Here is a 15270-nt window from a genome sequence, read left to right on the forward strand (position 1 = left end):
GATGGTTGTAACCCAATAAACCTAAGTTCCCTGCGGCAAGGCTGGAAGGACAAACCCAATGTTATCCTACAGTGATAGATATGTGACTGTACTGATGCATGAGGAGTGCACATGTGCCTAAACTCACCTAATCATGTATTTTAAATATGCTTTATCATGCCCCAATACATTCATTTGTAAAACCCAGGACTTTTCCTCACGTAGAGGACTCTCTAAACCACCATAGCTAATTACAATCAGGACATCTTCTTAGGACTGAACAAATACATGAAGAGAACCCGGTGTCGAAATGCCTGTATAGGGCTGGAGAGATCATGCAATAAGCTGAGCACAGGTTTTGCATGCATCAGGTCCAGGTTCAAGTCTTAGCACTGCATGGTCCTCCAAGCAGAGCCAGGAGTAGCTCCTGAGCAATACTGGGGGTAGCAAACCAAACCAAACCAAAATTCTAATAAAATGTTGATGTATAGTTAAGTATTAAAAGTTTTCTAATCAAACTCCTAGGAGAAACTTAAGTATATATATCAAATTACCTTTCAAGTTAATGCTTACATGGAAAAAACTCAAAACCCAAGATAAGGTTATTTTGCCTGCCACTTATAAGGCAAAAGTCAAATATAGTTAAAGTCCTTCCCTGTCATATATATATATATATATAAACAAATACATATATATTTATATATGTAACAGGTATATATATATATACACCTGTTTTATATACATATAAATATACCAAACCAAATACAAATATATCTATACCAAATACAAATATATCTATATTTATTTATATAACAGGTATATATATATACCTGTTTTATATACATATAGATATATTTGTATCTGGTTTGAACTGGAGCCATAGCACAGCAGGTAGGGCATTTGCCCTATACACAGCCGACTGGGGTTCAACTCCTCCGTTCCTCTTGGAGAGCCCAGCAAGCTACTGAGAGTATCCCACCCACATGGCAAAGCCTGGCAAGCTACCCGTGGCATATTTGATATGCCAGAAACAGTAACAATAAGTCTCACAATGGAGATGTTACTGGTGCCCGCTCGAGCAAATCAATGAACAACAGGACGACAGTGCTACAGTGCTAAATTTTGTTCACTCATTGCCAGAAATACTTTTTTAAATTTTTACTTATTTATTTATTTATTTGTTTATTTATTTTCGTTTGCACCACACCTGGGTATGGGTTTCTCTTGGCTCTGCACTCAGGATTTACTCCTGTTGGTGCTCTGGGGATCAAAAGGAATGTCAGGGATCAGACTAGTGTCGGCCACATGTCAGGCAAGCTACCTACTTGCTGTTCTATTGCTCCAGGCCCAGGAATTATTTTAATGTCTAGATGACTTCCTATAGTAGCTAGAGCCTGTGTCTGTCAGGAAACAGATGTGACTAATTCAGCTCCTCCAAAAGTTAAATTAATTCAATACTCTGTGGTGTGTCTCTTTTTTTTTTTAATAGTTTGAAGAATTAATGAAGATCCAAAATTATCATAATACTTACCTCACATCCATCAACTTAAAAAACAGTTACCCTGAAAAAATGATATTCTCAGAACCCAGGAGTTTTATTGTCAAACATAATGCATTGCAGAAGCTCTACAGCAGAAACTGAGAGATCTGTAGACTTGATCGTGAGGGATGATTTCAGGTTCATCACAGTTCTGATTAGTGTATGTCAATTGTCCAGGTATATTATCTGCTCCTTTAAACAAAATGGGAAGACATCTTTACCATGAAATCAAATTTGTCACAGTGCATTTATCCTGACACTCAGTCATGTCTCAGAGAGTGACAAAGGAAAGGTTTCCAGTGAAGCCCCAACCACCAGCTTTTATTGGGATTCTGATCTAGTACATTCCAAATCTTTTTGTTGTTGTTGTCTGTTTTATTTTTATTTTTTTTTTGGGGGGGGGAACATAACTTTCTACGCTTAGGGTTTCCCCCTGACTTTGTCCTCAGGAATCATTCCTGGCAGTGCTGGGGGACCCTCTGGGATGCTGGAGATCAAACCCAAGTCTGCACGTGCAAAGCAAGTACCTTAAGGCTATACTCTTGCTCCAGCCCCTCAAAATCTTTTTATATTCAAACCTTGCTCTTTTACATTGCCTTTCAGCGAAGGCATGAACAATTGAAATGTTAAACTTCTCCAAAAATCTATATTGTACCCAAGTCCTTTGCCCTGAAGTTGAAAAAACAGCAAATACTGATATCCTCATTAATGCTTAGTCTATCCAGAAATGTTTTCTATTATTAAATATTTGCCGTCTAGTGGCTCTGTACTCGGTCTCTGATGCCTGCTCATGAATTAAACGTAGCCTTAGGTTAAGCTGTAGTCGCCTGTGCTCTCAAGGCTGACTGCTGTGCTTTTGCCTCCCATAATGCCAGCTCAGGCAGCGTGGCTTCTGGAACTTCACCTCGCCACTACCAGCTGAGGTCATCTAGGAGGCAAGGTTTTTGTTTTGTTTTGTTTTGTTTTGTTGCTTTTTTGGGTCACACCCGGTGATGCTCAGGGGTTATTCCTGATTCATGCACTCAGGAATTGCTCCTGGCGGTGCTTGGGGACCATATGGGATGCTGGGAATCGAACCCAGGTCGGCCCTGTGCAAGACAAATGCAGTACCTGCTGTGCTATTGCTCCAGCCCCCTAGAAGGCAATTTTTTTTTGGTTTACATTTTGCCATTGCTCAAACTTGTGTAACGGCCGGCCAGACTCCCCCTTCGCCCCTCCCCACCCTGCCGCTCCCCTATTCTGATTCTTTGTTGAGAATCACTTGTGCACACTTTTGCTTAGGCCCTAGTATTATTACATCCAGTATTTAAAGGAATAACTAAATTTTCTATGGGCAAAGCTACTGTAAACTTAAAAAAAAATACTTGAAAAAATTCTCATTTGCTTAGTCTTGATTGCTAAAACCAGTGAAAAGCCCACCTCACATTTCAACAAAAACCTAATTTTTTTAGGTCTACTAAGAAGGCTCTAGAGATTACATTATCTGAGACCTGAAACCACAAGCTCCAGCCCTCAAAACTTCACTCGAGGAGCAAAGTTTTCTTCCCTGCATTTCATTCCTGTTTTATTTCTTGACATTCTGACCTATGTAGCACAAATTGGAGATTCATAGACTGTATCCGCCTCTCCAAAGCAGTTGTTCTGTTTCTGGTTCTAGACCCTCCTTTCCCTTCCCCAGTATTTAGTTTTATAAAGAATGCATCCGCTCTGCCGACAGGCTAGGTCATGTTCCCAAACATCTTCTGAGGTTAGGATTAATCTAGGCAGAAGGCAGAACAGTAAGGAGACCTTGAGTGTTCGACTGAGGGTGTGACCATGTGGAGCAAAGAGGAAGTCTAGTGCCCATTAGAACTATATTTATGTAGCTATCTCTCAGACTTGCCTTCCCTTTGTAATTTTTCCCATATTGTCTTAAATTCTAATTCTCTTCTCATGCAGTTTTTTCCCCCCCTGACATGTCATCTCATTCATAGAAAGTTTCTTTGTATCTTCAACCAGATGAAATCTCTCTTCCGAGATCCTAGTCCAGTATCCTACACAGTATGGTTTGAGGACCAATGAGAGCAGGATTATTGTCGCTGGAATTAGTTAAAACATCCACTACTGGGGCCAGATAATACTGAGGTCAAGGTGTTGCCTTGCATGCAGTTCAGAATGGGGGCATTTGTCTCACAGTCAATCGACTCCAGTTTGATCTCCCGAGCACCAAGGAGTGTGGAGCACTGCTGTGTTGGCTAGGGTAAGCTCAGAACCTCAAGGCCTGAGAAGCACCTCAACTCTTCAGTCCTGGCATGCCAGGAGTCACTCCACATCTCTTCCTGAGCACTGTTTGGAGACTCCCCACCTCCACAGCCCAAATAACCTACTTCCTGTCAAAGAGGAATTAAGGCATTTGCCTTGAAGCCCAACCCTAGTTATATCCCTGATAATAAAGGTAAGCATCACCACTTATGTATGGTCCCCAAGCAAATGTCACTTAATCTTAAAAGAGATGTTTTCTCAGAACCTTCTATTCTGCAGGCTCGGGAGCCCATCCCTGGGAGTCAGGCAACTGCTGGTAGTTCACTGTTAGGGCTCCAAGAACATGCTTTTTGGTCAGCTAGGGCCCTTTGGGGCTGGCGTGACATTGAGCCACATTGGTGGGGCTTGGGGGCCTGCAGGGCTACAAACAATGATGTTCAGGGTACTAGGATGTGCCCAGGATCAAATTAGGGTTGGCGCTAAGCAAACTACTGCCTGAATTTATGCACTATCTCTCTGGCCAATATTCTTAATCAATCTCTTTATTTAGAAACTATTCTCACTTCAAGGAGAGAGAAGCAGTACTCCAAGTACTTTGCTTCAGCTCACAGGAGTGAAACAGAAGTAACACTGGTGATAATATTCAGTGTATTTTTTCACAATAAGTTCACACAGACAAGCCAAGGCTTGATTTTGAGCATTTAAATGATATTGGATTAATGTATCCTTCTACTTGAATGTAACTGTCCTTGCAAGGGCCCTTATAAACATGGCCTTCCACTATAAATAGCCTCTACAGGTTTCACACAGCCATCTGCTTTCACTGTCACTGTCATCCCATTGTTCATGGATTTACTCAAGCGGGCACCAGTAACATCTTTATTCTTCCCAGCTCTGAAATTTTAGCAGCCTCTCCTTACTCGTCTTTCCTAACGATTGGAGGCTCTTTCAGGGTCAGGGAATGAGACCTATTGTTACTGTTTTTGGCATATCGAATATGCTACAGGTAGCTTGCCAAGCTCTGCCTGTGTGGGCGGAATACTCTCGGTAGCTTGCCAGGCTCTCTGAGAGGTATATATTGCCGCTATCTCAACTCCATCAAATATGGTGTGGTAACTATGGAAAATGGGTAGAAAGTGTCTTATAATGTGTCACGTGGCCGCTTAGCGGTCTGGAAAGTGGCCTGAAGCATGGTGGAGGCTGGGTAGTAGAGGTCGGCTGCCGGGGATGGATCCCTTGGGGCTCGGAGGGTTCTCATCCGCCCCCCTCTGGGGTGCCCCCAGTGAAAACACCCTGGCTCGGAGTCCCATCTGTTTTAGTGAGGAAGAAGGTACTTTCAGCACAGGTGTATTTCTCTCAGGTTTCTGAAGAGCTCATGCCCCATCTCCCTGGAACAAATGCTTAAAGTAAATTAAAGTTCTAGGGAATCCATCTTTACCTGAAACATTAAAATAAAATTTAACACCAATTACTAAAATTTTTTTAAAAAATGGGGCTGGAGTGATAATACAGTAACAGGGCGTTTGCTTTGCATATGCTGACTGGGGTTTGATCCCCTGGTGTCCCATATGGTCCCCCACTGCACCACCAGCAGTAACTCCTGAGTGCACAGCCAGGAGTAGCTCCTAAGCATCGCTGGGTAAGACCCAAAAAAGAAAAAAAAAAATCTTTTAAATGCTGGAGAGTTCTGCAATTTTCAAACCATTTTATTTCATCTAATAAAATATTCACATAATAAAAACATATTACATACCTGAACCTGTTGCCAAATAAAAGGTTGTGAATAGCAACCTTCATTCGGAAGTAAACTAATAATACTATGAAAGCATATAAAGAAATAGTTCCTTTACCAACACAAAAATACTTGTGGTCATTTTATACTTAGCATAGTCTCTCCACTGAGTTTATGTTGACAAATTTTATTATAGAAGCTATTGACACATACAAAAGATTCCAATAAATATACAATAGTAAGACAAATGCCTGATTTAATTTTTTTCTTGTATTTTTTTAAGAAGGTATTCCATTTGTAAATTCAAGTTTGGTTGGCCTTTTTTAGTCTTTTTGCTCAATATTTTGAACACTTCCATTTTCTTCTTCTTGTAAAGCCTCTGAGCTGCTTCTTTCTCTTGTTTTCTTCTCTCAAATTCCTGAAATTAGCATAAATGATTTTCATTAGTCAAAAACAGTAGATGAAGTCCAGTGATTCTGTTAAACTAGAGAGCAACAAGCAAACACTTTAAGTTTGAATCATGCCTTACTAAATACGGTTACCTGTAACTGACTTCGGATGTACACTGTGCTTTCATACTGTAATAACTGCTATAACATAGAATGTAAAGTTATCAATTTTAATTATATAAACTCACAACAAATAAACCAATGAGATGTATCACAAATTTATAAAAATGTTAAACAAATTTACTATATATTAGAGTAATTATTTTGCTTTTATGCTTAAAAAAAATTTTTTTTGGTTTATATCGGAGCTACATTCCAGTTTCCAGGGCTTACTCCTCGTAAGACTCGGGGCTTTATGGAGCACTGGGGATAGAACCTGGGTCAGCAGCATGCAAGAGAGGCACTCTACCCACTGTACTATCTCTCAAGTTCCTTCAAAATTTTTGTTTTATTTTGTTTGGAGTCACACTTGATGACGCTTAGGGAGTACTCTCTGGTGAGCACTTGGCTCGGGGGTCACTCCTGACAGTGACAACTAAGGACAACAGAGTACTTGGGATCAAAAATATCCCTCAACCCGCATTTAGCTCTCTGGTCTCTATGTTATACTTAGAATAAATCAAAGTGAATGCATAGAAAGAAAAAAAAAGTCCTTTCCTGTACGATTTCAACATTTAATTAGCTTCATTTGAAAGATGAGAATTTAGAATTTAACTACAACCTAGCTAAAAACTGGGTCACAACACCTTATGGGTCTTGTAACTGAGTATGAGGGTAGCAGGAAAACTGGCAAAAATAAAAAGGCTCATGAACATGCAATGGCCAAACATTCAAAAACCAACCACGGAATGAATCCAAGGTGTTTCTGGGAGTGCTCACCATACTGCATTTCTTAATCAAAAAGGACTCAGGAACGGAATATGTTTAGTAAGCCTGACATGTAACGCTAAAATAACTCCTAAAATATTTGACTTTTTTGTTGTACTTTTTTGGGGAACCACACTCGGTGCTCTTGGAATATTCCAGGCTTTGCAAACAGTGATCACTCCTGCAGGTGCTTGCAGGACCATATGGGTGCCTGGGATCGAACTTAGATAAGCTACATGCAAGCCAAGAACACTACCTGCTGTATTATTGCTCCAGCCCTTTTTGGCATTCTATTTTTAATTTGCCAGCAGAGTCTCTTGCCCCCATGCCTGGCCATCTTCACCTGGGCCCCTTGGAGGGGGTGGGTTGAGTTTCCCTCCTCTCCCCGAGCAGAGCCCCGGCAGTTGAAGACCTCCGGAACCCAGGTACAGCCATGCCCTCTCTACACATTCATATGAGTCTCACATATGAAGGAACTGGCAGAGGAACCCAGGTGTGTGGGACCCGGGGCTGAGATCTCCAAGCCTGCTTGGATCGGGTATGGGCCTCTTCTGCCCAGATCCCCCATTTTCCAGTAGCTAGGTGGTCACACCCAGGGACTGCCCCCCTACCCCCACGCCCTGTAATCCCACCAACGGCCAACGTCCACAGGCATCTTATAGCCTAGTTCTCACTCTTGGAGCACCTGGCAAGCTACCGAGAGTTTCCTGCCTGCATGGGAGAGCCTGGCAAGCTCCATGTCATGTATTCATAGGCCAAAGCCAGTAATAATGCTGGGTCTCATTCCCCTGACCCTGAAAGAGCCTCCAGTGCGGCACCGTTGGGAAGGACGAGTAAAGAGAGGCTTCTAAAATCTCAGGGCTAGGACAAATGGAGACATTATTGAGACCGCTCGAGAAAATCGACGCTCAATGGGATGATGATGATGATTTTTTTTCCTTTCTTTTTTTTTTGCTTTTTGGGTCATACTCAGCCATGCTGAGGGGTTACTCCTGGCTCTGCACTCAGGAATTACTCCTAGCGGTGCTCGGGGGACCATATGGGATGCTAGGAATTGAACCCAGGTCAGTCGTGTGCAAGGTAAACGCCCTACACACTGTGCTATCGCTCCAGCCCCTGATGATGATTTTTAATTTGCCATTGGACATGTAAAAACTTTTAACAAGGCATAATGAATTTTACCATTTAAAAGTCATCACGTTGTTTTCTCAGGTAAAAATTCAAGTAAATTTGAGTGTAAGGAAAAAATTCTAATTTATATTGCAAGTCCAAAAACCACTATTTGAAATATACAGTAGTGTCACTAAATCAAATATGAAAGTTAAAGAAATGTTCCTAAACAATGCAATATGTGCATTTTTTTAAAACAAAATTCTCCTGCAACACATACTGCCCAAATGACACAACCTAAAATGTGTATGATGACATAATGAACAAAGCGCTTTCACATACATCACAGCTTCATAATTTCATATATAGATTCAATACTTTAATATGTGATAGGTAAGTTTTTATCATCTACTAATCATCTAATAAGCAGTCAATATTCAATAATTAAATTATTCCGAATAACTGGTAAATCATAGATTTTGTAAATTCTAAGTCCGTGACACTTTCCATTGTGCTAAATGTATCACCCAAGCTTATATTCTCATATGGCAGAGTACATTTTTTTTGTCTTAAAAAAACAAATAGAGAACTGGAACTATTTGTGAAGGTAGATGTATGAAATCTCACTTATCCCTATGAGGGTTATTTAAACTACAACAACAAAATAGCTTTACTATCAACTATGTTCCCTGTTCAATTAATGAATGTTCTTAATGATTTCTCAGAGGCAATGATGCTGGGTTTTCTATCAACAATGAAATCTGCAACTTCTAAAAAACTCTCAATTTTCATAATTAAGAGTCTTAACAGTTCATACAAATTTTATAAGAATATTAAATACTTGATAGTTCTTACGGGATGGCATATTATTTCCAAAGATGTTAGTTACTAGTTTTGGTTAAAAAGGCAGAATAAGCTGAGTAACAAAGAACTAGTATTTCCGTGAAGAAATCTGATTCATCCTAGTCTGCAACCAGAATAAAATTAATCATAAAAATTTTAGATGCTCACCTTCCAAACTAAGCACACTCTAAAGCTAAAATATAAATAGTGCCAGAGACATTTTTAGAGTATTTTGGGGGCTGGACAAATAGTAGAGGAAGGAGATCTTGAGGCACTATTGTATATGTATTTAACCCTGGTTCAATCCCTGGCCCCTGAGCAGAGCCAGGAGTGATCCCTGAGCATGGGACCAACCCCTACCAAAAAACAAATGAATAAAAAAGTAGTGTTTTTGATAAATACTCTGGGCTTTAAAGTGACAGATTAATACAATTTCAATACGGAGAAGAAAAGTACTAGCTGCAACAGTATTGTTTTTTTTAAAGCTACAGAGGTTTTTAAAAAAAACTTATTTTGGGGCCTGGTGCAATAGTACAGTGGGTAGGGTGCTTGCCTTGCATGTGGCTAACCTGGGTTAGAGTCCCAGCAGCCCATATGGTTCCCAAGCACCCAAAAGTTAACTCCCGAGTGCAGAGCCAGGAGCAAACCCTGAGCATCACTGGGTGTGACCCGCAAACAAACAAAAAAGCTTAATTTGCAAGTCATTACATTTTGGGTGTCAATGCTAGATAAGAGAGTAGTTAACTTAATGCAGATTAATCTAGTTTGCTTCTTAATTAAGAACAATTCTATTGTAAATGAATACTAATTCTAATACTTCCCAGAGTGCTTTTTGTTCCTTCAATATAAAGCTCTGTAAATTGTGTTCTTCTTTAATCACTATACTATATATAAGCATATCCTGAGGTAGCAGTTGAAAGTTCCTGTTCCTGGATCACACTGCTGGGAAATACTGTCCCAAGTATTCAAGGAGCAGTCTAAATATTTTATATATTAAATATTCTAAATATTTTATGTATTAAATACCAAGTTTATAATATAATCTATCAAAAATTTGAATATACTCAAATTTTCTGTTTAGAATATTCATTTATTAAATAAATGTTAACAAAGAGCATATCACATGCTCCTAGTTGGTATGTGTATTTGAGATAAGAATTTGTATAATAAATAATGAATTAGTATTCCCAAAGAGATCTTACTTGTTTCTTAGCAGCACGCAGAGCTTGGATCCGTTCATACTCTTCCTGTGCCTTTTGATTTGATGTTTTCTTTTGCTTTCTCTTTGGAAAAGTAATAGGGCTTTAAAAAATAAAGACAAGGTTACAAGGATTAATGACAGTACAAGCAAAAATTTTGAGAAAATTATGTCTAACACAGTACTTGCTAAGTAAAATCTCACAAATGAGACAAGGAAGGAAGACATTAATCTTATATGTAAAATGTCCAAATAACAAAAGTATAGTTATGGATTTGAAGATACAAATTAGTTAAAAGATGAGAAAAATTTCAACCAGAAAAATCCCAACAGTTAGATACAGCAGACTAAAAAAGGCATTATATTGGAGGACTGTAAGTTGTAGGTGGACACAAATTCGGACCATCTCATCTCTGTTCCACTTTTCTACTCCAATAGTTATAATACCTAGGAGTTAGTCCCAATGTCCTAGCCTATTTATTCTCTTAGGCATAGAGTCTATCCATTTCCTCAGAATATCTGATTAAGTTATATATGACGTACAGCTTTAAAATATCTTCCCTGTTTTTTTAAAAACTGTTCACTACAACAATTCTATAAACACTAATATCCTGGTAAACTGTCTTCTTAAGGTAAGCAATGCATAAATTACCCACAACCAGTTTCTGTATCCTCATCTAACTACCAATCTCATTCCTGTCCTTCCAGAACCAAGTCTCTAGGTTCAATTTGGCAGTTACTTCCCATTGACTCCTTCATGTTTTATAATCAGAATTCTCACCATACCAGCACACCTACTCAGATCAAGACAGTATAATTTCCTAGCAAAATATCAGGACCAATTCGATAAATATTTTTCTGTCTCATTTAACCTACCACTTCTTATTAAACTTCCATCCCCTGAGTATTGGTGACATTTTCCCTGGAGGATTTTTAAAATGTTTCTCCTCTTCAAATGCCCTTTTTCAGGATTTTTATCAGATCAAAGAACAAGAATAGTAACAGATGAGAAAAACCCTGATCTTCATACTCTTGAAGCAGTCACACCCCATGACACTGGCTTTGGATACCGTAGATATGGCTGAAAATTTCATCAGGAATATCTACTAAAATTCTTTTCCCCAAACTCACCCACGATTTGTGCCATTGCAGTCAAAGGCTTGCTTCAGGCTTTTTCTTTTTTTGCCTTCATAGAAAACTTTAAAAAAACCTAGTTTTTTTTTTTAAGTGCTTTCTTGACCCGTTCTTTTTGGTTTCTTTATTTTGTTTTGCTTTTTGGGTCACACCCAGCAATGCACAGGGGTTACTCCTGGCTCATGCACTCAGGAATTACTCCTGGAGGTGCTCAGGGGACCATATGGGATGCTGGGATTCGAACCCGGGTCAGCCGTGTGCAAGGCAAACGTCCTACCAGCCCCATAAAAAAACCTAGTTTTATTTATTTAATCCCTCTCACTCTTTATCACTGGGAATGACTCAATCTTTATTTCTTTTTATTTATTTATTATTTTTTATAAGAATTTTATTTTATTGAATCACCATGTGGAAAATTACAATGCTTTAAGGCTTAAGTCTTAGTCATACAATGCTGAAACCATCCCTTCACCAGTGCCCATATCCCACCACCAAAATAAACCCCCACAGTACACCTCCTACACCTCCCATTCCGCCCACCCCCGCACCCCCACCCCGCCTTGTAACTGGTAATTTTCACTTTACTTTCTATTTACTTTGGTTACATTCAATATTTCAACACTAACCTCACCATTATTGTTAGGAGCACCCAACTAGAGTCAGACCTGTTGTGAAGAGAAATGAGGTGGCACAGCCGCGGTAGCAGCCGCGCGGTTTTGGATTTCTGTACTTTAACAACTAAGTCCAGGGAGATTTCTTCCGGATGTTGGATCATTGCAAGCTTGTAAACCCCATCTGTGGTCGTCATAATATGGCGGTCCCCACGCCCTTCATCCCCGGGAAGGGGCAGGCGAGAGAGAGAAATACCTTTCCCCTCCTGGGCGGGCATGGGGTCTCGGCTTAGTTCTCAGGCTGGAGACATTCAGCAAGTAGCTGCCCATGTCAAAAGTGGTTTCGCTAGGTCTGGATTCACGCTCATGCAGCTGCGGCCCTGGATCACATCTCGGCAGCTCAATCTTTATTTCTAGTGCTAATTTGTTTTGTTTTTGTGTCACAGTGGGCAGTGCTCCAGAATTACACTTGGTTTCTACGCTCAGGGATCACTCTGCTGGTGCTCGGGGGAAAATATGTAGTGCTTGGGATAGTAAAAAAAGTTAGCCTTATACAAGGTAAGCTCTATAAAACTCCTTAACCTCTGTAAGGAGGGCCTTTGTTTAGGGTCACACTTGGCTGTGCCGGGACAAGTCCAGGTCCTCAGCATGCAAGTACGTTACCCAGTCTACTATGTTTTAGGCTCTGTATCATACTAAAACCACTGAAACAGGTGTTAGTCTTGGTCCAAGAAGTTACACGCATTTGAAAGGCTAAAATCAAACCTCTGTGAACTACTCACCTAATTATACAGTGACTAATTCTAAAGTTCCTTAAATAGGAAAAACTCTGTCTATATCATTGTATCACTGTCATCCCATTGCTCATTGATTTGCTCGAGCGGGCATCAGTAACATATCCATGTGAGACGAGTTGTTACTGTTTGGCATATCGAATATGCCACGGGTAGCTAGTCAGGCTCTGCCATGCGGGCGGGATACTCTCAGGAGCTCGCCAGGCTCTCCAAGAGGGGTGGAGGAATCGAACCTCTTTTAGGCCTTGCAAAGCTGACCTACCTGCTGCACTACCACTCCAGCCCATGTCTCTATCAACTGTCTGTAATCTCTCATAAAATACCAACTAAATTTGAACAATGAACTTCAAAAGGAGACAATACATACCTAACTCTTTCATTAAGTTGTTCTTCAGGTTCTTCAGCCTTCTGAGGCTGATCAATGCTATAATGCTCTTCAGACGAAGCCTGCTCACTGCTATCCTGTTCTTCAGGCAAAGCCTGACTGGCTTGTCCTTCTGAGGAAGGTCGGCCAGCTTTTCTAAGTTGCCTTTCTTTTCTAAGTCTTTCCTCTTCTGCTAAGTAGAGATGTTTCAGGTGATCTGGGTATCTGTCTGTGAACTGGGATTCCTGTGAAGTCTGCACCTTCTTTCCTTTCCGGATTAATTTCCTGTAGTTTTTCTGAATCTTCAGTTTTCTTCGAAATGCAAATCCCTGTCCTACATTGAAAAACATCAAGGGCAAATCACTCAAAGGAGAAATAAGGTGCATGAAAAATTCTACTGCTCCTTCACAGACTCCATAATTACTTGGTTTTGCTTTAAAAGATTATCTCAAGATAAAGAGTTTTACGCTAATGTCATAAATTTTATGCTGGTTCTTACAACAGCAACAGAAGCAAGGGCTAGGCAAACAGTGCTGCAGATAAAGAATCTCAAAAGCGGAAAACTGGAGTGCTGCAAAATTGGTTCATCGTACTAAAAAATCTGAAGAAATGTCTTAATTTATGTAAGACACAACCTAGGTCTTTGACAAACACTTAAGCCCTCTACTGCCCACCAGCTTATAACCATTCATTTACTCAGAGGAATTTACTACTACACCACTGATTTTCCAAAGTATCGCTGTATCACTGTCATCCTATTGCTTGAGCGGGCACCAGGAAGTTCTCCATTCGTCTCTGTCGCGCTAGTGTAGCCCAATGGCGTATTGGGGGCTCTTTCAGGTCACAGGAATGAGGACCGGCATTATTACTGGTTTTGGCATATTGTGTACTCCACGGGGAACTTGCCAGGCTCTCTGAGAGGGATGGAGGCCTTTGCAGCGGCCTCTAATTGTGTTTACAGGTCTTCCCAGCCTACCCAAGCTTTTGGTTGATTGGCATGTTGTAACGTCTGCACACTGACAAACACGCACCTGCCTGTGTCTCTGATATAATTTACTTTTTTTTGGGGGGGGGGGTCACACCTGGCGATGCACAGGGGTTACTCCTGGCTCTGTACTCAGGAATTACTCCTGGCGGTCCTCAGGGTACCATACGGGATGCTGGGAATCGAACCCGGGTCGGCCGCGTGCAAGGCAAACGCCCTACCCGCTGTGCTATCGCTCCAGCCCTATGATTTATTATTATTATAATATACTATATAATAAAATATACTAAGTACTATACATAAAAGTTCTATGTACTCTCAAAACTTAACAAAAATGGCAGACATAAGCGGAACAGGTTATTATATTGATCTCTAATCATGTAAAATGCTAAGCTAATAAAGCTTCTAGTTTACTTCGAATTGTTAATATACTCACTGTAATTCTAAGCACTGAAGCATGCATTCCATACTAAGTAATAATGCCGAAACTGCGTCTAACATAGAAAGTTAATTTCTAAGTAAACGAGTGGACTTGCTACATAGTATACGGCATCATCAACTGTAACCTAGGAAAGGTGACCATGACTTAGTCAAGTACTATTCTTCCTTATGAAACTGGGGGTGGGAGAGGAAACATGGGACACTCTCAGCAGCTCCTAAGGGTCCGAAAGCGCAGCAGCGGACACCGAGACGGGGTGTCACAGAACCAGGGCCAGAAACAGAAGCTCAGCGAGCGCGGAGGGAGTGCTCCAGGGGTAGTGCTCTGGGGGTAATCATAAGCAAAACACTCCAACGGGCGCACGGACGCGGCCGCTTGGGGGTTCGGGGAAGAAACGCGGAGCACAGGGGGCTCCGCGCGAGGACGGGGTAGAGCCGGCGGAGCCGCTCCCGGGGGCTCTGCACAATCACGGGGCACAGTCGGCGGGGCAGTTCAGACACTCGGCGTCAGGCACGGCCTCGACTTACCCCGCCCGGCTCGGAGAAACGCGGGGCTCCCACTGCCCCGAGCGGTCCCGGGCTCCGCCAAGGTCCGCTTCCCTCCCCCCGGCTCCCGGGCCGCAACCCCCGAGCCCCGGGCCGGGCCCCTCCACCGTACCCTCGCGAACGCTGCCGGCAAAGCTCTGCGCGGGGTGGGGCCGCCACGCCCTCCGCTTCCCATCCTTAGTCCTGAGTCCAGCGGAGAGTTCTGGTCCACGTGGGCCCTGGCTCCCGGCGCTCGCGCGCGCTCCGGGTCTCGCCGGCGCCATGGCCCGACCCCCGCGGCAGACGCCGGCGAAACGCGTCATCACGCCGAAGCAATCGAGCTCCGCAGCGGCGGCGCGGCCGCTCGGGGCTCGACTCGTCTCGCCTGTGCTCCTTCCCCCCCCCCACCTCCCCTCGCGCCCTCCCTCGCCCCGCGGGCCCCCGAGGCGCCACCTACAGC

General features: G+C 42.0%; 1 protein-coding gene across 1 annotated transcript; it reads right to left on the reverse strand.

The window, feature by feature from the left end:
- Positions 1 to 5723: 5723 nt before the first annotated feature.
- Positions 5724 to 15167, reverse strand: CCDC59 (coiled-coil domain containing 59). The gene is made up of 4 exons (XM_004602821.2): positions 14944 to 15167; positions 12866 to 13196; positions 9964 to 10063; positions 5724 to 5910 (listed from the first exon to the last, which is right to left on the reverse strand). The coding sequence occupies exons 1-4, from the start codon at positions 15131 to 15133 to the stop codon at positions 5749 to 5751; spliced, it is 783 nt and encodes a 260-aa protein (XP_004602878.2). The 5' UTR covers positions 15134 to 15167; the 3' UTR covers positions 5724 to 5748.
- Between the last annotated feature and the right edge of the window lie 103 nt (positions 15168 to 15270).

Source organism: Sorex araneus, chromosome 10 (genome assembly GCF_027595985.1).
Source record: "Sorex araneus isolate mSorAra2 chromosome 10, mSorAra2.pri, whole genome shotgun sequence".
NCBI classification, from domain to species: Eukaryota; Metazoa; Chordata; class Mammalia; order Eulipotyphla; family Soricidae; genus Sorex; species Sorex araneus.

Bases quoted from the DNA above. Each gene is read 5' to 3' on its own strand.
- CCDC59 (XM_004602821.2), bottom strand. From the start codon at position 15,133: ATGACGCGTTTCGCCGGCGTCTGCCGCGGGGGTCGGGCCATGGCGCCG. The intron at 13,197-14,943 runs GTACGGTGGAGG...TTTTCAATGTAG, and splicing joins TGCCGGCAGCGTTCGCGAGG to GACAGGGATTTGCATTTCGA. The intron at 10,064-12,865 runs GTATGTATTGTC...TATTTTTTAAAG, and splicing joins CAACTTAATGAAAGAGTTAG to CCCTATTACTTTTCCAAAGA.